General features: G+C 46.7%; 2 protein-coding genes and 1 long non-coding RNA gene across 4 annotated transcripts in view; 2 read left to right on the top strand and 1 right to left on the bottom strand.

The window, feature by feature from the left end:
- The window catches only part of LOC139222061 (uncharacterized), a 295,725-nt gene that overhangs the window by 219,163 nt on the left and 51,661 nt on the right, over positions 1-24,901 (bottom strand). The window lies entirely within an intron of this gene.
- mansc1 (MANSC domain containing 1) lies at positions 716-4,437 on the top strand. Its single transcript, XM_070854195.1, has 4 exons — positions 716-1,006; positions 2,938-3,078; positions 3,374-3,910; positions 4,193-4,437. The coding sequence occupies exons 1-4, from the start codon at positions 769-771 to the stop codon at positions 4,435-4,437; spliced, it is 1,161 nt and encodes a 386-aa protein (XP_070710296.1). The 5' UTR covers positions 716-768.
- lrp6 (low density lipoprotein receptor-related protein 6) overlaps positions 9,192-24,901 on the top strand; it is a 33,745-nt gene continuing 18,035 nt past the window's right edge. Inside the window, exons 1-4 of one of the 2 annotated variants that reach the window (XM_070853575.1) lie at positions 9,192-9,246; positions 12,832-13,228; positions 21,648-21,845; positions 23,051-23,247. In XM_070853575.1, the coding sequence (XP_070709676.1) occupies positions 9,192-9,246; positions 12,832-13,228; positions 21,648-21,845; positions 23,051-23,247 (847 nt within the window). The remainder of the gene's footprint in view (positions 9,247-12,831; positions 13,229-21,647; positions 21,846-23,050; positions 23,248-24,901) is intronic. The other variant, XM_070853576.1, reaches the window with a different exon arrangement.

Raw genomic sequence — 24,901 nt, 5'->3', positions numbered from 1 at the left:
GAGGCAGGTGTGTTCACAGTTTGATCTGCTGCCTCAAAAATCATTAATGCAGCATTAACGTCAACAGGATCTCATGAAAGAACACTTAAGTATTTTTAGATGAACTTCTTTTGACACCTGAGAGTAAAAAGACAAACAGTAACACCAGTGATCCTTTGGAACAACTGCACCTGATCACAGTAGGTCCACTAAAAGAGCTTGTTTGATCCACTGACAGGCTCAGAGTGTTATTCTAAGTGTGTGACAGCATCATGGAAAGGATCCCTACAGAGAGAGACCTGGAAGATCCTTTTGGTTTAACCACAAACAGCACACACACCAGACTACATTCACTAAAACAGGGATTTTACATGTTAGTGTCTGGTCTACCGCTGCCTTGATTAGTTAACTGTTTGTGTCATTATTTGACTGGAGTGTTTTAAATGATTAGTTCAGATCCAACACAATATTTGAGTAACACACAAATAGCACAAACAAGTTACCTCATCGATTCAGCGGTAGACCAGCAACTCCCGTGTTCTGTGAGGTTAAATGACTGTTTTTGTAAATGGAGTCTGGTGGGGGAGTAAAATTGAATTATTTACATGAAGAAATTAGAAAACATTTCATTCCCAGAACAGGCTCACCAATGACACAGTTATGGTTGCACTGTGGTATCAGTACTTTTATCCTGAGTGTTTCTTCCTGCAGAACGTTTGTGTGGATCTGTGCCCCCCTGCCGTGGACCCTGAGGCGTTTCCCATCGCACCCTGTAGATCTGCAGCAGCCATGACTCCTCCAGCGTCTCCACCCTCGTGGGCGTTCGGCCTGCTCGCCGCCGTGCTGCTGATGTCGTCGCTTCCCGTGTCAGCCGTGGACCCGGAGACGTGTTTCTCCAGACAGCACCAGAGCGTCATCGTCAACGTCCGACAGGCCTTAAACAGGCCGGCGACGGCCATGGACGCCCGGGCGGTGCAGTCGGAGCGGGACTGTGTCCTCGCCTGCTGCTCAGAGGAAGTGAAGCCAGGTGAGAGCAGACTGAACGTACAGAGGTGGAACATAATCATTCAGGTGTTTCTAAACCTGGGCCCTATTTCTACGTATTCTGGTGTCTGAATGACTGGCAGATAGAAAAAGTGTTGGAGTTGGACCAGTAGATCGCTCTCTGCACACACACCAGACTCCACTGACAAAAAACAGTAATTTTACCTCACAGAACACAAGAGTTGTGGGTCTGCTGCTGCCTTGAGTGATTATTCTGTTTGTGTTATTGTGTGTTACACAGATGTTTTGTTCAATCTGAACTAACAGTTTAAACCACCAAAGTCACACAACAACACAAACACACTGACTGATGGAGGCAGCAGCTCCTGTGTCCTGTTCTCTAAAATCCCTGTTTTAGTGAATGTAGTCTGGTGTGTGTGCTGTTTGTGGTTAAACCAAAAGGATCTTCCAGGTCTCTCTCTGTAGGGATCCTTTCCATGATGCTGTCACACACTTAGAATAACACTCTGAGCCTGTCAGTGGATCAAACAAGCTCTTTTAGTGGACCTACTGTGATCAGGTGCAGTTGTCCCAAAGGATCACGTTGCAGCCATTGCAGCCTGTTTGGTGTCTGCTGGCTGAGGTGATCTACTGGACCAGTTCCAACACTTTTACTACCTACCAGTCACTCACACACCAGGATGTGGACACAGAGGGGTAGAAATACAGAAGTTGGCCTATAATTGGTCTTATTAGGATTCTTCGAAAGGTTTTTTTTTCTGACTTCCAACACAACATCAGTTCAGTGTCACTGCAGCACTTTAAAAGCAGGAATATATATAGATATATAGATCTATAGATCTATAGATCTATATATCTATATATCTATATATCTATATACAGTAAAGACGTGACGAGTAAACCAACATTAGGAACGTTTCTCTTGTCTCACCTGACACCTTCCTCCTCGTTGTGTCACCCTTTAGCTAAATGATGCATAAAACACGAACACGTTTTGTCCCCGCGGAGCCGAGCGCTTCGAGCCTCCAGGTGCGTTTCAGGATCGAGTCTAGACGGCTGCCTTTGAACGGGGGGCTGTTTGTAGCGTCTCAGGCTCAGATGTGAGAGCTTCACTTAGAAATCTGCTTTCATGTCTGAGAAAGTCTCACAGATTTCTTTAAAAAGCTCCGGATCTGTTAAATCTTAGTCACGTAATGAAATATTTAAAGAATTAACGTGACTGTTGAGGTGAGAACAACAGAGCTGATACAACATGGTGACGAAGGACGAATCTGACAGACGTGAACTTTACTGTGTTTTACTTTTACTTAATATTCCTTCTGTTACTGTATAAGTATGAGTATTTTTGGCCACTTCTATTTCAGTAAACTGTCTGAGCACTTCGTCCACTGCTGATTTAACCTGATAGGAAAATAATCCTCTTTAAAATAATTAGATCAATGCAACTTTCACACTAATTGACACCCTGAGAGGCACCACACCAGACTCCATTCACAAAAACAGGAATTTTACCTCACTGAGGGTGAGTTATTGGTCCACTGCTGCCTCCGTCATTTTGTTTTTCTGAGTTATTTTGTGACTTTGGTGTTTTAAAGGGTTGTTTTGATCCAAAACAATATTTGTAACATATAATAACATGGAGTCTGACCACAACCAACCGATTTATCGCTCTCTTCAAAGCCACCAGACTCCACTGACAAAAACACTGATTTTACCAGGCGGAACATGTGAGTTGTTATAACACCAAAGTCACAGAGAAGTCCCATGTTCTGTATGTACATCTAAAAATATACTGAACTGTGACGCCTCTGAACAAAGTTGAAGTGTACTTGCTAGCTTGTTGCTAACCCGTTAGCCACCTCTTTGCTTTTCAAAATGGCCGCTCAAAGTGCTGAGTCACTGTGGCTCAGTGTGATCAGTGTGTGCACCTTTCATGACTCCATCTTTCTAAAGGTGCAAAGTGCAACATGGCCGTGTTCAACGGCAACAAACCGCCGCGTGAGGACAACTGCTTCCTGTTCCACTGTCAGACGGAGCAGGACTGTCCTCTGATGAAGGCTCAGGACGGCATCAACACCTACGACATCTACAAAGGTACGTCCACCTGCTCTCCATCACTCCATCACTGGCCCCCAATGTCTTCTGTAGAGAGTTTAAAGGCTCCTTTGGCTTTTTAGCCTGTTTAGCTGCAAGCTTTGGCAGCTAAACAGGCAGATGTTTCCCTCAGGAGGTGGTGGAGACCAAAACTAGAGCTAAAAGAGAGCGAATGCTGCACTGAGATCACTGACATCACTCTTTACTGGTCACCTGCAGCCAGTCAGGATCCTGGTTTAACAGCTGATAACATGTCAGGTGTCGTGAAGCTTTTGTCGTCGTCTTTCCTTCACAGGTTTGATTCATCCGACCACGATGAGACCTGTTGCCATGGCGACCACCATGGACCAAACCACCACCACCACCACCACCACCACACACACCCCGACTACACCAACAACCACCACCACCACCAGGCGAAGCACAACAACGCCGCCAACCACCACCACCACCACCACCACCACCACAACCTCTGCGCCGACGACCACGCAGGCCCCCGCCACCACAGCGGCACCTCCACCCATCATCGTCATCGCCACGATGCCTGTGGTAACTCCAGCACCCACCAGCACCACCACCACAGCAACCACCACCACAAGAGCTCCTACGACGAAAACCACCACCACCACCCCCGCCCCCCCCGTCATGCCTGCGGCGGCAAAAAAGCCAAATAAAACCAGCAAGAAGCAAAATAAAACGGCCAAGAAGGTGAAGCCTCATCCTGTCAGCACCACGCCCTCCGCCCGGCCCGCCACCACATCACTGCGTGTCGTAACGGCGACCAAAGAGGCTGCACCAAGAACTACTTCCAAACCTACGACCACTACTACTAGTACCACTACTACTAGTACTACTACAACTAGTACTACTACAACTCCCACTACTACTACTACTACTAGAACCACTACTTCCCCTCCAAGTACTACAACTACCACTCCCTCTACGACTACTACCACTACTCCAACTACCACCACTACTACTCCAACTACCACCACTACTACTCCAACTACTACCACCACTAGTACTACTAGTACTACTACCACTACTAGTACCACTACTACTCCTCCGACTACCACCACCACCGCTTCGTCCACCGTGAGGACGACTCCAGCAGCGAGTCTGGTCATCGTCCCCAAAGACGCCGTCCAGTCCGACCACGCCCTGCAGAACTCCAGCGCCGGCCGGGGGAAGGCGGCGGCGGCGCGGGGGGCGATGAAGAGCGGCGTGGTGGCGTTCATGGTGCTGGGGCTCGCCGTGCTCACACTGGCCCTGGCCGTGGGCGGGCGCAAGGCGATGGAGTCCTTCGACAGACGCCATTACACGAGACTGGAGCTGAACGACCTCCACTACGAGGTGTGAGGACGGACGCGGCGCCTCGCGGGTCTCTGGGTTTTGTGACGGAAGCTCAGAAGGACAATTAGCAAGACGGGAAATGAGTTCATTTAAGATTGTTGACGTTCACCTGATCACATTTTAATATTTAAGTTACACAATCTTGGAATGTCCACCGCGGAGAATGCTCGCCTCTGATTGGCCAGAGGGCGTGTATTATCAGGAAATAACCACACAGCTCCGGCGTTGTGTCCTCACTTTATTTAGCTTTAGATGTTTACGTTTATTGCCCTAAAATATGAGTAAATAAGACTGATTGATCTTCGGCAGGTGGCCGCGGTATAAGAAGGGTAACGCGCTGTCACAGCCTGTGCGGTTATTATAAATAATGCATTTTGCATTATTCTCTGACAGGAGTGAGCAAAAAAGTCCCGTCTCTCTTAGCGGAAAACTTTTTCTTGTTGTTTGACGTTGGTGTTTTAAAGGGTTAGTTCAGCCGGCAGCTGGGAAATGGGCTGATTCAAAATTCCATTGACAAAAACAGTGATTTTAGCTCACAGAACAGAGGAGCTGCTGGTCTGCTGCTGCCTCCATTTGTTGTTGGTTGTTTGTGTTATTGAGTGTTACACAGATATTCTGTTGTATCAGAACGAACCCTTTAAAACACTAAAGTCACACAATAACACAAACACACTGACTGATGGAGGCAGCAGCAGAGCAGCAGCTCCTGTGTCCTGTTCTCTAAAATCCCTGTTTTAGTGAATGTAGTCTGGTGTGTGTGCTGTTTGTGGTTAAACCAAAAGGATCTTCCAGGTCTCTCTCTGTAGGGATCCTTTCCATGATGCTGTCACACACTTAGAATAACACTCTGAGCCTGTCAGTGGATCAAACAAGCTCTTTCAGTACCTGCCGGTCATTCAGACACCAGGACACGAACAGAGAGGGTTAAGAACACCAAAGTTGACCTTTTCAGTTAAAATAAACTGTTTAAAAGCTTATTGGATCACCTGAAAATGTGTCGTCACGAAGCTGGAAACAGTCATTTTGAGATTTTGTGTCATTTTCTATCATTAGACATCGATAAATATCACAGTTTTAGTTCATTAGAGGCAGCAGACGGTGGATTTTGTCTCTTTAATAACATACTAACATCACAATGATGCCAAAATGATAGAAACCTAAATATGACCATGAATCTGTCCCGATCTTTGGTTTACACCCCAACTTTTCTCAAATTCTCGTGTTAGTTTTTAACGTTTACAGCAGATTGTTGATGCCAACCTGACGAAAAATGTTTTAACAAGAAGCTTTTTCATTTGATTTTGACATTTTTTCTAATTTCTGGAAACTAAATGATTCTGTTTTCTCCGTTGTTAACAACAACACATCACTTTATCGGATTATTACTGCTTTAAATGATGTATCTCGTTAAAACAAGAAACGTTAAAGTTAGAAAAATATAAAAATGAGAGAAGTTCTTGTTTTAATGAGATATTTTTATGTAATAAAGAGTTAATTTTGTGATATAACAAATTAACATGCTGGTATAATTAGAGCTGCTCCATTCATTGATTATTTGTTTGGGCTATAAAGCTATAAAGAAACACATTTAAGGAGCCGGAACCAGGCTTTTATTTTGGCATTTTTGTTTAAAAAGTAAAACAAACGATTTATTAGATTTTCCAAATATACATAGATTAATTTTATGTTGATCCATTAATCGACTATTCTAGTTATAGTGACGAAAAAAGAAAATGAAGTAGGCTAATAATGATAATAATAATAATAATAATAATAATAATAATAATAATAATAAAAAATGTCAAAGAAAAACAGGAAGAAGCTGAGATTTTTATCTTTCTGTCATTTTGGCATCAGTGTGCTTCCGTATCGTCGGACTTAAACTTCAAAATTGTGACTTTTCTCATAATTCAGACTTTTTTGGGTTTGATCGCATGTTAAAACCTTTTCTATATTAATCTTCACAGCTGAGTCAGGGCCGGAGAGTGAGTTCAGAAAGTCTTCATCACCTTCTTCACCCCCCCGCAGAGTTTTCGATGCTTTTCAGTTTAGTTTGTGCAGAAAACTTCAGCTGCCGACGGAAGACGGAGAACAAACAGCAATATTTTTATTCCCTGAATCTCAGGAAGCCTCTGAAGTCGAGTGGGAGCGTGTGGAGGGGATACGGGACTGTGAGCGGACGCAGACGTCGTTCGTTGGGCCTTTTTGGGGGGTTTTTGGAGGCCGGACGAACCCTTTTGTGTATAAGATGTACACCTGCATGTGTTTGTACGCCCACGAGCTTCAGCCATACGAGCCTGTGACTGCTTCTCCACCCGCTCAGCGCCCTCTAGATGTCAGACTCACTCTCTCACTGTGTTGCTTTTTTTGTATTTTGTCCACATTTTTCTCGTTTCACACGTGGATAAAAGTTTAAAAACGATGGATGCAACTCTTTGAAAAATCGATGCACTATTGTATCCTGTGTTTTTTGATAAATATGATATGCTTCTTTTTGGATATTAGATTGTTTTTCATAGTAAGAGTACACTGGCCGCGCACTATTTTCCTATAATAAGTACGTTTGTATCGGGCGTGTGTGTTTGTGGGGGGTCGTGCGGTCAGTCGGCCACCAGGTGGCAGCAGCGGCCCGGTGGACCTCCCTCAGACGCTGAAGAAGCCTGGCGCTGCGCCGCCGTCTCCACCTCCACCTCCACCGCTTTGGTTTCTACTGTGTTTGATTCACTCGTTACGGTGACAGTTTGGTCTTGTTTTGTGAAGTGATGCTTTTGCATAAGTTTGGAAAATTTGATGTTTCGTTCCTGTAAGGATTAAAAAAAAATGTGATTTTTGAGCGTGTTGTTGTTTCACTGGACAGAAAGTCAGAAATCAAATGTTCTGAGCAGCAGAAAACTGATCAGATCAATTAGATTGAAGTCCCTTTAGTCCCAGAACAATCAGTTAGTTCTTCCTCATAATATTATTATTCTATAATTGTTTCTGTGCAGTTAAAAACCCTCTGACCACAGTTTTTAGTGTTTTCAGTCTTTTCACACAACGATGAATTTAATGAGGTTTTAAAAAGCAGATCTGAAGTGAAGAAGATCAGCTGTCAGGTGATCGATGCTGTTTATCAATCAGAGAAGTTATTGATTATACTACTGAGTACTTTTACTCAGCAGAGTTATTAGAGAGCGTTCGCAGTATTACTGCGTAGAGTACACACTACTCTGTGTACTGAGTACTTTTACTGTGGCACTTCAAGTATATTTTCATGCTCGTACTTTAGTACTTTAGTACTTTTACTGTAGTAACAGTGCAGAACTTTTATTTGTAATGAAGTATTTTCAGTGTTGTAGTACTTGTACTGCAGTAACAGGTAGTAGCACTCCTGTGCAGCAGTACTTGTACTGCAGTAACGTGTGTGAGTACTCCTGTGCAGCAGTACTTGTACTGCCGTAACAGGTAGTAGTACTCCTGAGCTGTAGTACTTATACTGCAGTAACAGGTAGTAGTACTCCCGAGCTGTAGTACTTATACTGCAGTAACAGGTAGTAGTACTCCCGAGCTGTAGTACTTGTACTGCAGTAACGTGTGTGAGTACTCCCGAGCTGTAATACTTGCACTGCAGTAACAGGTAGTAGTACTCCTGTGCAGTAGTACTTGTACTGCAGTAACAGGTAGTACTTGTACTGCAGTAACAGGTAGTAGTATTCCTGTGCAGCAGTACTTGTACTGCAGTAACAGGTAGTAGTACTCCTGTGCAGCAGTACTTGTACTGCAGTAACAGGTAGTAGTACTCCTGTGCAGTAGTACTTGTACTGCAGTAACAGGTAGTACTTGTATTGCAGTAACGTGTGTGAGTACTCCTGTGCAGCAGTACTTGTACTGCAGTAACAGGTAGTACTTGTACTGCAGTAACGTGTGTGAGTACTCCTGTGCAGCAGTACTTGTACTGCAGTAACAGGTAGTACTTGTACTGCAGTAACAGGTAGTAGTACTCCTGTGCAGTAGTACTTGTACTGCAGTAACGTGTGTGAGTACTCCTGTGCAGCAGTACTTGTACTGCAGTAACAGGTAGTAGTACTCCTGTGCAGTAGTACTTGTACTGCAGTAACGTGTGTGAGTACTCCTGTGCAGTAGTACTTGTACTGCAGTAACAGGTAGTACTTGTACTGCAGTAACGTGTGTGAGTACTCCTGTGCAGCAGTACTTGTACTGCAGTAACAGGTAGTACTTGTACTGCAGTAACGTGTGTGAGTACTCCTGTGCAGCAGTACTTGTACTGCAGTAACAGGTAGTACTTGTACTGCAGTAACGTGTGTGAGTACTCCGTGTGAGATAAAGTAGTCCCGCAGGAATGTGTGTGTTGCGGCTCCAGCGGGGCGTTTTCCGGGCGGCAACATTATGTTTGGCTCTAGAGCGTGAAATCAGAACAACAATAGAGAGCAAGAGAGGAAGAGGAGGAGGAGGAAGAGGAGGAGGAGGAGGAGGAGGAGGAAGAGGAGAGGAGGAGCAGGGGGAGGAAGAGAGGAGGGAGCAGCTTCCTCACAGCGGAAGGAGACGTCGGCTCTCCTGCAGGACAATGTGAGAGTCTGAGAGTTGATCGGACGCAGGCAGCCAGCCGGGATGGAAGCGGGCATCATTTTAGGCGCTTTGTAGCTCAATCACGACCCGAATATTGTTGGAAATCAGCCGCATTTCAGGCCGCAGGAGCGGCCGCAGCGATGGGAACCGGGCGCTGAGCAGCGAGCGGCGGCAGGGCCGAGAACCGGAGGAAGATGGGTGTCGTGCTGCGGACTCTGTTGTTGTGTAGTTTTTGTTTTCTCATACGAGGTGAGTTTCGGCTAAAAGCGCCGTTTTCTCTCTGCTCTTCCTTTGTGTGCGGCGGTCAGGGGGGGAAAGTGGAGTTACCAGCCGGCAGCGGCAGCTTTAGTGGGGGGTTTCTCCGGGGGTCCGGCCGGGGCCCTCCGGCGGGGCTCTGCCGAGGGAAGCTAACGTTAGCCAGCCAGCTATGCGTGCTCATCTGCCCTCCGCTGCTGGAGGAGAAGGAAACCACAAATAGCTCCCGTTAGCCCCCTCAGCGGGGAAAACAGCCCCCGGGGCCCCCACGGCCCCCCAGCCGCTCCTCGGGCCACATTTCCAGGCTGGATTCGTTATTTTAACCGAGTTTGCGGCTGTTAGCTCGGCTAAGTTTGGCTGCAGTTAGTTGGAGTGTGAACATCAGGGCTAGCAGCAGCTAGCATAACATGCTAACGGCTGCCTGAGCCTCAGCCAGCAGCTCTCCGGCTGCCTGCAGGGACTCAAACCTGATAAATTACATTAAATCAGTGATATTAATGCTCTTTGCTGGACTTTAAGTCTGTGGCTGAACCCAGAGGTGTGAGGAAACCAACCAGCTGCTCCCGTTCAGGTCTCCATGTTATGCTAACATGCTAACAGCTAGCAGCTCTACGGAAAAGTTCTTCATGTTTTTCACCAACTTAGTGATCAGGTTTCCTCCTGCAGCAGCAGGGATGTGGTGATCGGCTCGGTCCTGAGCTGTGGGACCGGTGCACCGGGGATCAGGCTGTCTGCAGACAGTTATTACTAAGAGCTCAGGAGGAACAAAGTGTGATTTAAGTGACCTGACAGAAGAGAAAGACTTTTCTAACCAGCTGGTGACGTTCAGAGTTAAAACATGAAGCAGCTAGTTATCAGCTGTAGAGTCACTGCCAGCTCTCTGGGACTGTTCTTCTGTGATTCACCTCTTAAAGGGGAATATTTCCTGCTTTCTTTGCTCTCTGACAGTAAATGAACGTCCTGACCTCTGATGGACCGAACAGCTGACCGATCGATCAAACCAGTGATGGAAACAACCGATTGAACAGAATCAGAAGTGTGTGATGGTTCACAGTGGAGACCGTCCCTGATCCAGAGTCACTGCTCACAGGACTAATGTTGTATATCAAAGATGGATATGATAGACAGACACAGAGCAGCCTGAGTAGAGTTCAAACTAGAAGGAAGAGATTATTAAAATAAAAATGTAGATTATAGGACAAATAGTGACTAAACCAAAAAACCTCAAATGGAAGATTTCAGACCAGAAAAGCTAAAGTGAGCTGAAAACTAAAGAAAGACGCTGAACTATAAGAACAAAGTGTTAAACGTGCAGGTGGAGGAGAAACGGTACGTCTGCTGGAGGTCATGTGGTGTCAGAGTAGAGACTCACATCACACTGTATATATTATTATATAAGGTTCATTATTCAGGGATGAAACTAACGATTATTTCAGCCTGGATTTATTAGTTTTGATGGTAAAACACCTGTAAGCGGTGAGAGTGACGTCTGAATGTTCATAGACGTTCAGATGAAAATGGTTCCAAACCAGAGTTAATCTAAGAGTGAATCCAGTTCTTGCTGGTTAGTATTGACTCTGTTTAACGAGCACCTCAACATGTATAGAGGATTAATTCCAGTAATGGACGAACATTTACTGAGACACTCAAAGACATTCAGTTTACTGTAGAAAAACATGAAACCTTCACAGCAGAAGAGCAGCAACTAATCGTATATATTTGTGTGTCTAAGTAAGGGAAGGTACAAAAAGTGTTGGGATTGGTTCAGCGGCACAAAACAGCCACCAGACTCCATTTAAAAAACCAGTGATTTTAGCTCACAGGACACAGGAGCTGCTGGTCTGCTGCTGCCTCCATCAGTTAGTTTATTTGTGTTATTGTGTTTTAAAGGGTTAATTTGAATCCAACACTATCAGTGTAACACACAGTAACACAAACTGACTGACTGATGGAGGCAGCAGCAGAACCAGCAGCTCCTGAGGTCTGAGAGCTAAAATCCCTGTTTTTGTCAGTGGAGTCTGGTGTGTGTGTGCAGAGAGCCATTGTAAAAACAGTCTGATGGACCAGCTGACGGCTCAGGAGGTTCTCCCACAGAACCAGGGTTGGTTGTAAACTGAATATTTGCTGGTTTTGATGCTGGTTGGACAGAAGGAGGCTTTTAAACTCTGGGATATCGCAGCACTAATGTATCTATCATGGTTCAGTCTCTTCTAATATGATGATAAAATGATCAAATGTCACGAAGAAGCGACGACTAAAATAGTGTAAACCAGATCAGATCCACTGGTCGTGGATCAATGTGTGATTAATAAACTACAGGAGACACATGAGTATGAACTCTCTCTGTTTTTGTCCTTTTTATGGATAATTACTGATTATTTCCCCCCAGAAGCTTCCATGTAATTAGCAAGTCCGTTTTTAATTATTAGGAAATTAATTAGTCAAATTATTTAAGTTAGTTAAGTGCTATTTAAACGGTGTGTTTTGGTGTTTTAGCCCAGTTTAAACGGTGTGTTTTGGTGTTTTAGCCCAGTTTAAACGGTGTGTTTTGGTGTTTTTAGCCCAGTTTAAATGGTGTGTTTTGGTGTTTTTAGCCCAGTTTAAACGGTGTGTTTTGGTGTTTTTAGCCCAGTTTAAACGGTGCGTTTTGGTGTTTTTAGCCCAGTTTAAACGGTGCGTTTTGGTGTTTTAGCCCAGTTTAAACGGTGCGTTTTGGTGTTTTTAGCCCAGTTTAAACGGTGCGTTTTGGTGTTTTAGCCCAGTTTAAACGGTGCGTTTTGGTGTTTTTAGCCCAGTTTAAACGGTGCGTTTTGGTGTTTTTAGCCCAGTTTAAACGGTGCGTTTTGGTGTTTTAGCCCAGTTTAAACGGTGCGTTTTGGTGTTTTTAGCCCAGTTTAAACGGTGCGTTTTGGTGTTTTTAGCCCAGTTTAAACGGTGCGTTTTGGTGTTTTTAGCCCAGTTTAAACGGTGCGTTTTGGTGTTTTAGCCCAGTTTAAACGGTGCGTTTTGGTGTTTTTAGCCCAGTTTAAACGGTGCGTTTTGGTGTTTTTAGCCCAGTTTAAACGGTGCGTTTTGGTGTTTTAGCCCAGTTTAAACGGTGCGTTTTGGTGTTTTTAGCCCAGTTTAAACGGTGCGTTTTGGTGTTTTTAGCCCAGTTTAAACGGTGCGTTTTGGTGTTTTTAGCCCAGTTTAAACGGTGCGTTTTGGTGTTTTTAGCCCAGTTTAAACGGTGCGTTTTGGTGTTTTAGCCCAGTTTAAACGGTGCGTTTTGGTGTTTTTAGCCCAGTTTAAACGGTGCGTTTTGGTGTTTTAGCCCAGTTTAAACGGTGCGTTTTGGTGTTTTTAGCCCAGTTTAAACGGTGCGTTTTGGTGTTTTTAGCCCAGTTTAAACGGTGCGTTTTGGTGTTTTAGCCCAGTTTAAACGGTGCGTTTTGGTGTTTTAGCCCAGTTTAAACGGTGCGTTTTGGTGTTTTTAGCCCAGTTTAAACGGTGCATTTTGGTGTTTTTAGCCCAGTTTAAACGGTGTGTTTTGGTGTTTCTAACCCGGGCTAAATGGTGTTTCCCCCCTCTCTCTTCCAGGCGTGCCGCTGCTGCTATATGCGAACCGGCGGGACCTCCGGCTCGTGGACGCGGCACACGAGAAGGCCAACGCCACGGTGGTGGTGGGCGGACTGGAGGACGCCGCTGCCGTGGACTACGTCTACTCCCAGGGCCTCATCTACTGGAGCGACGTGAGCGAGGAGGCCATCAAACGCACCGTCTTCAACCAGTCGGGGGCCAGCGCCATCCAGATCGTGGTCCCGGGCCTGGCCTCCCCGGACGGACTGGCCTGCGATTGGTTAGGGAGTAAACTTTACTGGACGGACTCGGAAACCAATCGGATCGAGGTGGCGGAGCTGGACGGCTCTCTGAGGAAAGTCCTGTTCTGGCAGGAGCTGGACCAGCCGAGGGCCATCGCCCTGGATCCTGAACGAGGGTGAGTCTGAGCTGCCCGGGGCCTCTGGGTCCAGATCCAGGTCTGGACTCTCTGGATTCCAGGTGGACTTGAACCTCGATGTCAGACGTCTCAGTTTCCATGTTGTTGTGTTTTCGGTCGTCCGACCTGAAACAGGAAACTAAACTTAGTGGTTTTTCAAATCTTTGTGGGTTTCCTCTGCCGGTGTTCTGGAGCTGGGGGCCAGAACCACGTGCAGCTAATGTCCCCTGGTGGACTCGGAGCTGGACGTCATGGTTCAGGGTCGGAGTCCTGAATCGGCGGCTCTTAGCTCCACGGTGAGCTCAGCTGTGCTGCTGCTTCCTGACATAAGCGCATCGCGGTGTGATAACTTTGGTGGACTGAGCGCGTGCAGTGTGAGCCGGTCTCTAACCGAACCTGGATCTCGGTCTGGTGGTCTGTGTATCTGACAGACTGGATCAAAGTCCAGCCAGCGTCTCGTGGTGGACGCCATTTTGGTAATCCCACAGTTTTGCCGTTAAACCACATTAGCTTCGGCGCCTGGAGACCTTCCTGGGGGGGGGGGTCAGCGTGCGGTATGAGGCTGTTCTGGTCTGAGCTGTTTGGCGGTGATGCGAACACCTGGTGTGACGCCGTGGCGACCAGGCGTTCCAGAATGGATCCTTGCGGCGGCCATCTTGGTTTGGCCCAGCTCTGAAGGTGCAGAACATTTAGCGTAGAGAGGTCCTGGTAGAGCGTCCTCTGTTGTGGTGATGTTATGGTGCTTCGGTTGGTGGTCGGAGGTGTCGTACCTGACTGACCTGGAGTCAGCTGCTCAGGGGACCAATGGCTGCTATTGATACGTGTGTTATAACGTCACCTCTGAGCCGCGGTGCTGGTCCGGTGCTGGTCCGGTGCTGGTCCGGTGCTGGTCCGGTCTGTTGGTGGTTTTGTTGGGGACTGTTTTACAGCACAATAATTACAGAGAAAACAGGTCAAATTTATTTTAAAACAACTGAAATAAAACTAATTTTATGTGGAAAAGTTAAATTAAACATGTGAATGGTGTGAAGGATAATGTAAGAGTCCTACACGCTGAGAGAGAGATAGTATGTTGGCTTTAGCTCATTTTACTGTAGAGTTCTACATAATGTCTGTTTTTATTACTCTGTATTGCTTTATTTATTCTTATATTTGCCTTTTATGGTCTTTAAACTCTCCTTCCTCCTGTCTTCTCTCTCACTCCCTGACCATCCTGTTCTGCACCAGACTCCATTGACAAAATCGCTTATTTATGAAGATGCTTTATAAATGAAGTTTAATTGGCAAGAAAACGGTCAGTTGTTGCAGCTGTAGTACAGACACAGGATCAGCTGGTTCCTAGAAAGTGTCCATGTGAGTCTCAAAGGTGTGTGTGTGTGTGTGTGTGTGCAGCCCTGAGGCTCTGACTCCTGAACAAGAGCAGGAGGGGTGTGTCCCTGCTGCTTTGTCTGCAGCCTGTCCTCATCAGATTGGGTTGCAGGCTGACCAAGCTGCTGCTCCTCCGGCGGGCCGCCGTCCTTCGGAGGCCCAACAACAGCGTCAGTGTTGAGGTTTTTTTTTTTTTTTTCCTCTCTGTTGTGAGGACGAGGAGAGACGAGCAGCTCGCCGTCGGTCGGCAGCTGAGGAATGTCTTGTATCGGCTCGAGGTGGAAGCGGAGCGAGGAGGATAAACACTCAGATACTCACACAGCTCATGTGGGACGTTGTTTTGTTTTTAATGACCAAATGATCCGAAGTCCGGCTTAACCGACTAACTTTTGACAAGCGTCACTCACGTCAAAGCCAGACTCCATTAACAAAACCAGTGATTTTAGCTCCAGTGGTTTACAGGGTTAGTTTGGATCCAGCAGCATGTTTGTGTCACACACAATAACAGAGACATCGGTGGAGCAGCTACTCCGGGGTGTTTGTGCTTCTCTGCTGCTTCTATTATTCATTATTCCAGCATGCAGGCGTGTAAACAAAGAGCCTTTTCCCCGTCTCTCAAAGTGATGGATTTTACATGTTTAGATTTAATCTGATTCAGGTCTGTCAGAAACAGATGAAGCAGGAGTGAAACTACTTGCAGCTCCATTTTTGTCAGAAAACTTAATCAACAGCTTCTTTGACGACGGCTGCTTTTACAATCTTACAGTTTTCTGACATTTTATACAGCAAACAATCAATAATTAGAGAGACAACTGGCAAATTAGTTGACTATTAAGCTCTAATTTCCTGTTCGCTCTCTGCAAACACACCAGACTCCATTCACAAAAACAGGAATTTTACGTGGGAGTTGCTGGTGTATTGCTGCCTCGATTGGTTCGTTTGTTTGTGTTATTGTGTGACTTTGGTGTTTTAAAGGAGAGTTTGAATCCAAAAGAAATATTTGTGTAACACACAATAACACCAACACACTGACTGATGGAGGCAGCAGCAGAGCAGCAGCTCCTGTGTCCTGTTCTCTAAAATCCCTGTTTTAGTGAATGTAGTCTGGTGTGTGTGCTGTTTGTGGTTAAACCAAAAGGATCTTCCAGGTCTCTCTCTGTAGGGATCCTTTCCATGATGCTGTCACACACTTAGAATAACACTCTGAGCCTGTCAGTGGATCAAACAAGCTCTTTTAGTGGACCTACTGTGATCAGGTGCAGTTGTCCCAAAGGATCACGTTGCAGCCATTGCAGCCCGTTTGGTGTCTGCTGGCTGAGGTGATCTACTGGACCAGTTCCAACACTTTTACTACCTACCGGTCACTCACACACCACGATATTTAAACAAAAAAAAGAATGGTGAACAGTTCACAGCCAATATTCAGCGTTTGCTGTGAAGCCAAAGTCAAACTCAGAACTCAGAGTTTTGTGGGTCAGAAAGTCGTTGTGTTCATGTTAGTGTGGAGTGAAAGTCTAATTCTAACCTGGTTTTACTGTTTATGTATGAGACAAACAACGTGACAACAACAAGTGTACAGTTCAGAGTAAAGTACCCAGAGAGACGGCGGTCCCGTGCATGAGCGAGCGGCTCGTGTGACTTTTATCTCTGATGCTGAGCTGGATCAAACACTGAGGAGAGAAGAGTTTCCATGAATAGAAACCCAAGAGAGAAGAGAAAGAAAGACGGCGAGGGCCACAGCGACAGCCCCAAATTTAAATAAAACTAATGAATACATTACAGGCCTCTTTTATCTGTGTCCTAATGGATTTACATCCTAATCCAACGCCTCTCTGGGGCCCGACGCCGAGGGAGAGGAGGAAACATGGTGTTGAAGGGCGGGAAGACGAGTCAGTGTCTGTTATGTACTGACTACAGCGTGACGCAGGAGCGCTACAGCCAGATTACTGCTGGAGTTAGAGAACACAGCAACTGTTTTAGCACGCTCTTTAAACGCACCAGACTCCATTGACAAAAGGAGTCATTTTACCTCACAGGACTCAGGAGCTGCTGCTCTGCTGCTGCCTCCATCAGTCAGTGTGTGTGTGTTACTGTGTGACTTTAGTGGTTTAAAGGGTCAGTTCAGATCCAACACAATAATTCTGTAACACTAACTAACTAACTGATTGAGGCAGGAACTCCTTTGTTCTGTGAGGTAAAATGACTGTTTTTATCAGTGGAGTCTGGACTTGGCATGCTATGTGCCTGCCAGCTGAGGCTGGGGTATTGACATGAAACTTTTTAAAAGCTGAGGAGAGGACCTTACTACAGTTACCATTAGATTACTACTAAAGCTATGAAACACTGCAGCTGGCTGTCACCATCAGTTATACGGCTCTCCTCAAACATGCCAGAGTCCATTGACAAAAACAGTCATTTTGCCGGTCTACCGCTGCCTCGGTTGGTTTGTGTTAATGTGTTCTGTGAGTTAAAATGACTGCTTTTGTTAATGGAGTCTGGTGTAAAAGATGTAAAAATCCTGGAGTTTCCCTTCTTGAAAAGGCTACGTCGAGCAGACCAGGAATCAAAGTGGACGATCAGGACCAAACGATCTGAATGAGCTGCAGGTGTGAAGGATGTAAAGTGTGTGTGTGAATCAGATCCATGAGTGTAACACAGCTGTCAGGATGAGGTGACGTGTTGAACAAAGCTGTGATCGCACTCTTGTACAAATAACTCCACCAGCTTCTGGTTTAAACTGTGTGTGTGTGTGTGTGTGTGTGTCTCATTAGCATGGCGGCTCCTTCACTGATGCACAAAGTGGGTTGCAGACGTTCTTGTTTTCTGTTGTTGTGTTCGGTTGCGTGTGTTCAACAAAGGCTCATTGTTGCCGCGGCAGCTGTTTTGTTTTTGCAGCAGTTAGGGAGGAGGAGGAGGAGGAGGAAGGTGCTGCAGCAGCAACAACTGGAGGAGGGGATGGGGGGTGGGGGTGTCTTTATTCATGTGTTAAGTGTGCACAGAGGAGAGGGAGACTCTGTCCAGCCTCACTACATGGTTATACAGTGTGCAGGTAATGCTATGCTAGCTCCCATTAGACTCTCATCACGTGTAGACTGGGTGTCATTAACACAGCCAGGACCTGGACCTGGACCTGGACCGGGACCAGGTCACCCTGGACTGATCACTAGTCAGTCACAGGGCCAACACACAGAGACAGATAACCAGTCACACCTACAGGCAGTTTAGTCACCTGTTAACCTGCAGGTCTGTGGACCAGAGAGGAACCACACAAGCACCTGTGAGAACACAGTGAGGCAGCAGTGCTAACCGCTGCACCCCCCGATGCCCCCCCATGCTGCCCCCCCATGCTGCCCCCAGAGCACTTTCAGTTCAAGAAGAAATACAGTGAAACACACTAAACGCTGCTAACAGAGCTAACGCTGCTAACAGAGCTAACGCTGCTAACAGCTAGCATAGCAAACAGAAGTAAGAGAGGCTATCCCTGCTATTAGAGGTAATGCTACTATCAGGGCTAACAGAGCTAACACTGCTAACAGTGTTTGTCATCCAGCTCAACATTTATGTGACACTCAAATCAGTGTTTTTGTCAGTGGAGTCTGGTGGCTGCTGGCTGAGGTGATCTACTGGATCAGTTCCAACACTTTTACTACCTACCAGGTCAACAATTAAAAGCCAACATTCGGTATGTGCTGTGAGGCCAAAGAACTCCGAGGTTTACTCAGACGGTCTTACAGGGGCTTTGGGTAATGACCTGATTTCAGTGTTAATGTGTCAGACCGGTCAAATGCTCAGTTTGTTAAAATCCATCCAGATTAGCAATTTAGCCCAAAAACTCTGAAACTGTGTTTACAAACGGGTCCTCCAAAGTCTCAGATGTGAGGTATGAAGAAAGGCCTTAAGTGTGTGTTTTCAGAGTGGAGTCTGGTTCAGTCTGAGGCAGAGCAGCAGAGTCTTTGAGGAAAACTGGTTCTCCAAATCCACGATGGAACGCAGAGCTGGACTCGGTTCAAGGGGGATGATTAATGCATCAGGTACCAAATACAATGCAGCTCTTGTGGCGAGGGGATGTGTTGTGTGCGCCGCGGTTCACTCCAGCTTTTTTCTTTTTTTTCCCCCGTTTCTGCCTCGGCCACATTGTTCAGACTGAGGGAGGGAAAAAAATCACCTGAATGTTTAGAGTGTGTTAAAGTGAGGCCTCCAGCCCCTCCAACCGTCCCGTAAGTGTTTGAACTCACCTTCAGCCACCGCGTGCAGGCCGGACACGGCGAGCGGCTCGTCTGGTCGCCGCCGTTGGCTTTGTTTGCGGTGAAACCCAACCAGCTGCTGTGTTTAAAGGCTGTAGCCGTGTTTAGCTCCTGGGCAGCCGATCAGTTCAGGCTTTGTCTTGGACTCAATGGGATTACGTGGAGAGGCCCAGCAGCTCTGTTAGTGGGTCACTTTTTCTTTAGGAAACATGAACACAGAGGACGGGATGATAGCGAGTTCTTCTGGTTTTTCCTTCGTAGGCCTGCTGGGGTTCGTCCTGTTCATGGTTAAACCGCTGCTGGCACACTGTTGTGTCTTTATTGGTACTTTACTCTCCCTTTGGTAGCAACAATGTGATTTCACTGGCAAAAAAATGAATCCAAACTTGTTGATTTTTACATTTTCATTTAAAACATTTAGTTTTTTTTATGCAGAATACTATTGACACCACGTTAAATAAACCCTCCTGTCACCTCCCTGCTGTTGGCTTCATACTAAGGTTACATATACACCAATAACATGAAGGCAAGGGAGTTCACACGCAGTCACTGTTGGCTAACGCTAGTGAACATGCTAAGCTAAAGTCGACTCCCAACAACAACTAATCCAACAAGCTAATCAATGACCTGAAGCTGTCGACGCCTCACTAACAGTTTCCTCGTCCATGAAGGGCTCAGCCTCTTCGGCTGCTGCAGGTGTGCTAATGCTAGCTGCAGGTGTGCTAATGTTAGCTACAGGTGTGCTAATGTTAGCTGCAGCTGCTGTGGGGGACTCGGTTTCCAAACTCAGTCCACTCCTCAGCTTTTAGATTTCTAGACTAGGCGATTTTGCGTTGAAATGTTGCATCACAAATTGTTGTCAGCGTCAGCTGTAACTTCACCTGCTTTCTGCTCACCCTCGTCCTGTCTGTGTTAGACTTGAACGAGCTAGTGGGAGTTAGCTAGTAGCCAGCTAACTAGCTGTCATTCAGTAATTCATTCTTTTTCAGCATTAACTTGCCTCACCACACTGTTGTATTCAGGGAATCCTATCCTGATAATGTGACGTTAATGTTTCATTATGGGAATCTGTGAGGTGTCTTTGAGTCTCACAGCTTTCATCACACCAGCCCTCTCCTCACTACTCCAGTAGTTCACCTCACCCAGTCCAGACTCCATAGACAAAAACAGCAATTTTACCTGTCAGGACTGAGGAGTTGCTGGACTACCGTTGCCTTGATCAGTTTGTTTATTTTGTGCAACACAAACTTTGTTGGATCCGAACGAACCCTTTAAAACACCAAAGTCACACAATAACACCGACGCACTAACTGATGGAGGCAGCAGCAGAGCAGCAGCTCCTGTGTCCTGTTCTCTAAAATCCCTGTTTTAGTGAATGTAGTCTGGTGTGTGTGCTGTTTGTGGTTAAACCAAAAGGATCTTCCAGGTCTCTCTCTGTAGGGATCCTTTCCATGATGCTGTCACACACTTAGAATAACACTCTGATCCACTCTCAGTGGATCAAACAAGCTCTTTTAGTGGACCTACTGTGATCAGGTGCAGTTGTCCCAAAGGATCACGTTGCAGCCATTGCAGCCCGTTTGGTGGCTGCTGGCTGAGGTGATCTACTGGACCAGTTCCAACACTTTCACTACCTACCAGTCACTCAGACACCAGGATGTGGACACAGAGGATCATGGGTAGAAACAGGGGATTGCTCCTTTAACTGGCTGAAGGTTCCAGCTGTGGTCTGGGTGATAAATGACGATGTTTGGCTGCAGCTGTGTGACGTCTCTGTAACTGTTCAGTCCCAAATCTGCAGCACTCGACAAAGAGTCCCTGTTACACAACCTGTGTGAGACGGAGAGGCCTCGCCATTACATCAGACAGACTTTAAAAGCCGTTTAATTGGACTCATTAAAGGGTTCATTTTGGACCCCCCCCCTCCTGTGGATCAGGCTTTCATGCTTTTGTGCGACTGTTCGCTCTGTCCTCCCTCTGACTGACTGCGACCTCCTCCGTCTGTTTCCACAAAGAGCGTCTCAGTCTGACGGCGGTTCGACCACGTTCACGTCCACGGATCCACCGTCAGACCGCCGTCCTCCGCTGGAGTCCATCGATTCATTGATGGGCAAAACTTTTATTACGTTCAGCAAGTTTTCACTTAACGCAGCACCTTTAGATTCTTTAGATTCTACTGATCGCCGATCAATTTGGTGACTAATTAATAGTGTTGTTGTGTTCCCATTAAAAGGTTCGACAAGATCTTCAATATTTATTTAATCCGTCTAAAATCCACTCTGAATGTCTGAAGTCACTCCGACTGTAACCATTAATATCATTAAGGACGATTTTGGGATCAGGGCGGCGTCCACGGCAACTGTTTGGGATCGGGGTTGTGTCCATAGCAACGGTCTGTTGTTGAGACGTGTGAGACCTTTACCGCCGTAGCTGACCAATCAGAAGCCGCGTGATGGGGCCGTGAGCTCGCTGCAGGTAAACGGAGATCGAACGGCTCCTCGGCCTGCGTCTGCTCTCTGGCTGGTCGCCCGGCAACAGCAGCATCAATAAACAAATGCCCGCCTCCCTCCGTCCGTGTGTGAGATGGCGTTCTGCTCAGACGGAGGTCGTCCTCTGCAGACTTCAGTTAGAAGAAACCAAATGAGACGCTCACATGTAGAAATAAACATGTAATCATACAGCAGAGGGAAGTTAAAACAATTCATTTACAAGGATGACATTAAAACTGAACAAATACATACCATAATAATAAAATCAGTTTGTTGTCTGTCTGTCTGTGCTGACTCTGTGTGTCCGTGTGTCCTCAGGTACATGTACTGGACAGACTGGGGTGAGATCCCGAAGATCGAGCGGGCGGGGATGGACGGCACGAATCGCTCCATGATCATCGACAAAGAGATCTACTGGCCCAACGGGCTGACGCTGGACTACAGCCAGGAGAAGCTGTACTGGGCCGACGCCAAACACAACTTCATCCACCGCTGCAACCTGGACGGCTCCTCCAGGTACCAGCGACCTCCTGGCTGCTGCTCCCGTTAGCTGCTGCTCCAGTGTTAGCTGCTGCTCCAGTGTTAGCTCCCGTGTTAGCTGCTGCTCCTGTGTTAGCTGCTGTGTTAGCTGCTGCTCCTGTGTTAGCTGCTGTGTTAGCTGCTGCTCCAGTGTTAGCTGCTGCTACTGTGTTAGCTCCCGTGTTAGCTGCTGCTACTGTGTTAGCTCCCGTGTTAGCTGCTGCTCCTGTGTTAGCTGCTGTGTTAGCTGCTGCTCCAGTGTTAGCTGCTGCTACTGTGTTAGCTCCCGTGTTAGCTGCTGCTCCAGTGTTAGCTGCTGCTCCAGTGTTAGCTCCTGTGTTAGCTGCTGCTCCAGTGTTAGCTGCTGCTCCAGTGTTAGCTCCCGTGTTAGCTGCTGCTCCTGTGTTAGCTGCTGTGTTAGCTGCTGCTCCTGTGTTAGCTGCTGTGTTAGCTGCTGCTCCAGTGTTAGCTGCTGCTCCAGTGTTAACTCCCGTGTTAGCTGCTGCTCCTGTGTTAGCTGCTGTGTTAGCTGCTGCTCCTGTGTTAGCTGCTGTGTTAGCTGCTGCTCCAGTGTTAGCTGCTGCTACTGTGTTAGCTCCCGTGTTAGCTGCTGCTACTGTGTTAGCTCCCGTGTTAGCTGCTGCTCCTGTGTTAGCTGCTGTGTTAGCTGCTGCTCCAGTGTTAGCTGCTGCTACTGTGTTAGCTCCCGTGTTAGCTGCTGCTCCAGTGTTAGCTGCTGCTCCAGTGTTAGCTCCCGTGTTAGCTGCTGCTCCTGTGTTAGCTCCCGTGTTAGCTGCTGCTCCTGTGTTAGCTGCTGTGTTAGCTGCTGCTCCTGTGTTAGCTGCTGTGTTAGCTGCTGCTCCAGTGTTAGCTGCTGCTCTTGTGTTAGCTCCTGTGTTAGCTGCTGCTCCTGTGTTAGCTGCTGTGTTAGCTGCTGCTCTTGTGTCTTTAGCAACATGGGGGAGTTTACATGCTACAATTGAAAATGAACAGGTGTAGTTTAGAAGCTGCAACTTTAGGTTTAAATCTGACTGCTTTTCTGTGAATACATGATTAACCAAATACACCTGTGGAGGGGGGCAGCATCCATACCTGCTGTAGAACCAGATCCTGTGTTTGGTGTTCAGGACCAGACTGAATGTGCACCATGTTTATGTCTTCATGTTAAAGCGGGTTCAATCCAAAGCTGCCGTGTGTTTCAGGGAGGTGGTGGTTAAAGGGGAGCTGCCTCACCCGTTCGCCCTCACCCTGTACGAGGACACTCTGTTCTGGACCGACTGGAACACCCACTCCATCCACTCCTGCAGCAAACAGACCGGAGCCGACCAGCGCATCGTCCACTCCGACATCTTCTCCCCCATGGACATCCACGTGTTCAGCTCCAAGAGACAGAACACCTGTGAGTGTCAGTGTGTCAGTGTGTAGTGGAGGTCTATAGTGTGTGTGTGTGAGTTAGTTAGTCAGTGTGTTAGTGTGTAGTGGAGGTCTATAGTGTGTGTGTGTGCTAGTTAGTCAGTGTGTTAGTGTGTAGTGGAGGTCTATAGTGTGTGTGTGTGTGTGCTAGTTAGTGTGTAGTGGAGGTCTATAGTGTGTGTGTGCTAGTTAGTGTGTAGTGGAGGTCTATAGTGTGTGTGTGCTAGTTAGTCAGTGTGTCAGTGTGTAGTGGAGGTCTATAGTGTGTGTGTGCTAGTTAGTGTGTAGTGGAGGTCTATAGTGTGTGTGTGTGCTAGTTAGTCAGTGTGTCAGTGTGTAGTGGAGGTCTATAGTGTGTGTGTGTTAGTTAGTCAGTGTGTCAGTGTGTAGTGGAGGTCTATAGTGTGTGTGTGCTAGTTAGTGTGTAGTGGAGGTCTATAGTGTGTGTGTGTGTGCTAGTTGGTGTGTAGTGGAGGTCTATAGTGTGTGTGTGCTAGTTAGTGTGTAGTGGAGGTCTATAGTGTGTGTGTGCTAGTTAGTCAGTGTGTTAGTGTGTAGTGGAGGTCTATAGTGTGTGTGTGTGTGTGCTAGTTGGTGTGTAGTGGAGGTCTATAGTGTGTGTGTGCTAGTTAGTGTGTAGTGGAGGTCTATAGTGTGTGTGTGTGCTAGTTAGTCAGTGTGTCAGTGTGTAGTGGAGGTCTATAGTGTGTGTGTGCTAGTTAGTGTGTAGTGGAGGTCTATAGTGTGTGTGTGCTAGTTAGTCAGTGTGTTAGTGTGTAGTGGAGGTCTATAGTGTGTGTGTGTGTGCTAGTTGGTGTGTAGTGGAGGTCTATAGTGTGTGTGTGCTAGTTAGTGTGTAGTGGAGGTCTATAGTGTGTGTGTGTGCTAGTTAGTCAGTGTGTCAGTGTGTAGTGGAGGTCTATAGTGTGTGTGTGCTAGTTAGTGTGTAGTGGAGGTCTATAGTGTGTGTGTGCTAGTTAGTCAGTGTGTCAGTGTGTAGTGGAGGTCTATAGTGTGTGTGTGCTAGTTAGTGTGTAGTGGAGGTCTATAGTGTGTGTGTGCTAGTTAGTCAGTGTGTCAGTGTGTAGTGGAGGTCTATAGTGTGTGTGTGCTAGTTAGTCAGTGTGTCAGTGTGTAGTGGAGGTCTATAGTGTGTGTGTGCTAGTTAGTCAGTGTGTCAGTGTGTAGTGGAGGTCTATAGTGTGTGTGTGCTAGTTAGTCAGTGTGTCAGTGTGTAGTGGAGGTCTATAGTGTGTGTGTGCTAGTTAGTCAGTGTGTTAGTGTGTAGTGGAGGTCTATAGTGTGTGTGTGCTAGTTAGTGTGTAGTGGAGGTCTATAGTGTGTGTGTGTGTGCTAGTTGGTGTGTAGTGGAGGTCTATAGTGTGTGTGTGCTAGTTAGTGTGTAGTGGAGGTCTATAGTGTGTGTGTGTGTGCTAGTTAGTCAGTGTGTCAGTGTGTAGTGGAGGTCTATAGTGTGTGTGTGCTAGTTAGTGTGTAGTGGAGGTCTATAGTGTGTGTGTGCTAGTTAGTCAGTGTGTTAGTGTGTAGTGGAGGTCTATAGTGTGTGTGTGTGTGCTAGTTAGTCAGTGTGTTAGTGTGTAGTGGAGGTCTATAGTGTGTGTGTGCTAGTTAGTCAGTGT

Source organism: Pempheris klunzingeri, chromosome 22, assembly GCF_042242105.1.
Source record: "Pempheris klunzingeri isolate RE-2024b chromosome 22, fPemKlu1.hap1, whole genome shotgun sequence".
Lineage (NCBI taxonomy): Eukaryota > Metazoa > Chordata > Actinopteri > Acropomatiformes > Pempheridae > Pempheris > Pempheris klunzingeri.
The sequence above is the reverse complement of the archived record's forward strand: the minus strand, read 5'-3'. Positions and strand labels throughout refer to the sequence as shown.

Bases quoted from the DNA above. Each gene is read 5' to 3' on its own strand.
- mansc1 (XM_070854195.1), top strand. From the start codon at position 769: ATGACTCCTCCAGCGTCTCCACCCTCGTGGGCGTTCGGCCTGCTCGCC. The intron at 1,007-2,937 runs GTGAGAGCAGAC...ATCTTTCTAAAG, and splicing joins CTCAGAGGAAGTGAAGCCAG to GTGCAAAGTGCAACATGGCC. The intron at 3,911-4,192 runs GTACCACTACTA...CGACTCCAGCAG, and splicing joins ACCTACGACCACTACTACTA to CGAGTCTGGTCATCGTCCCC.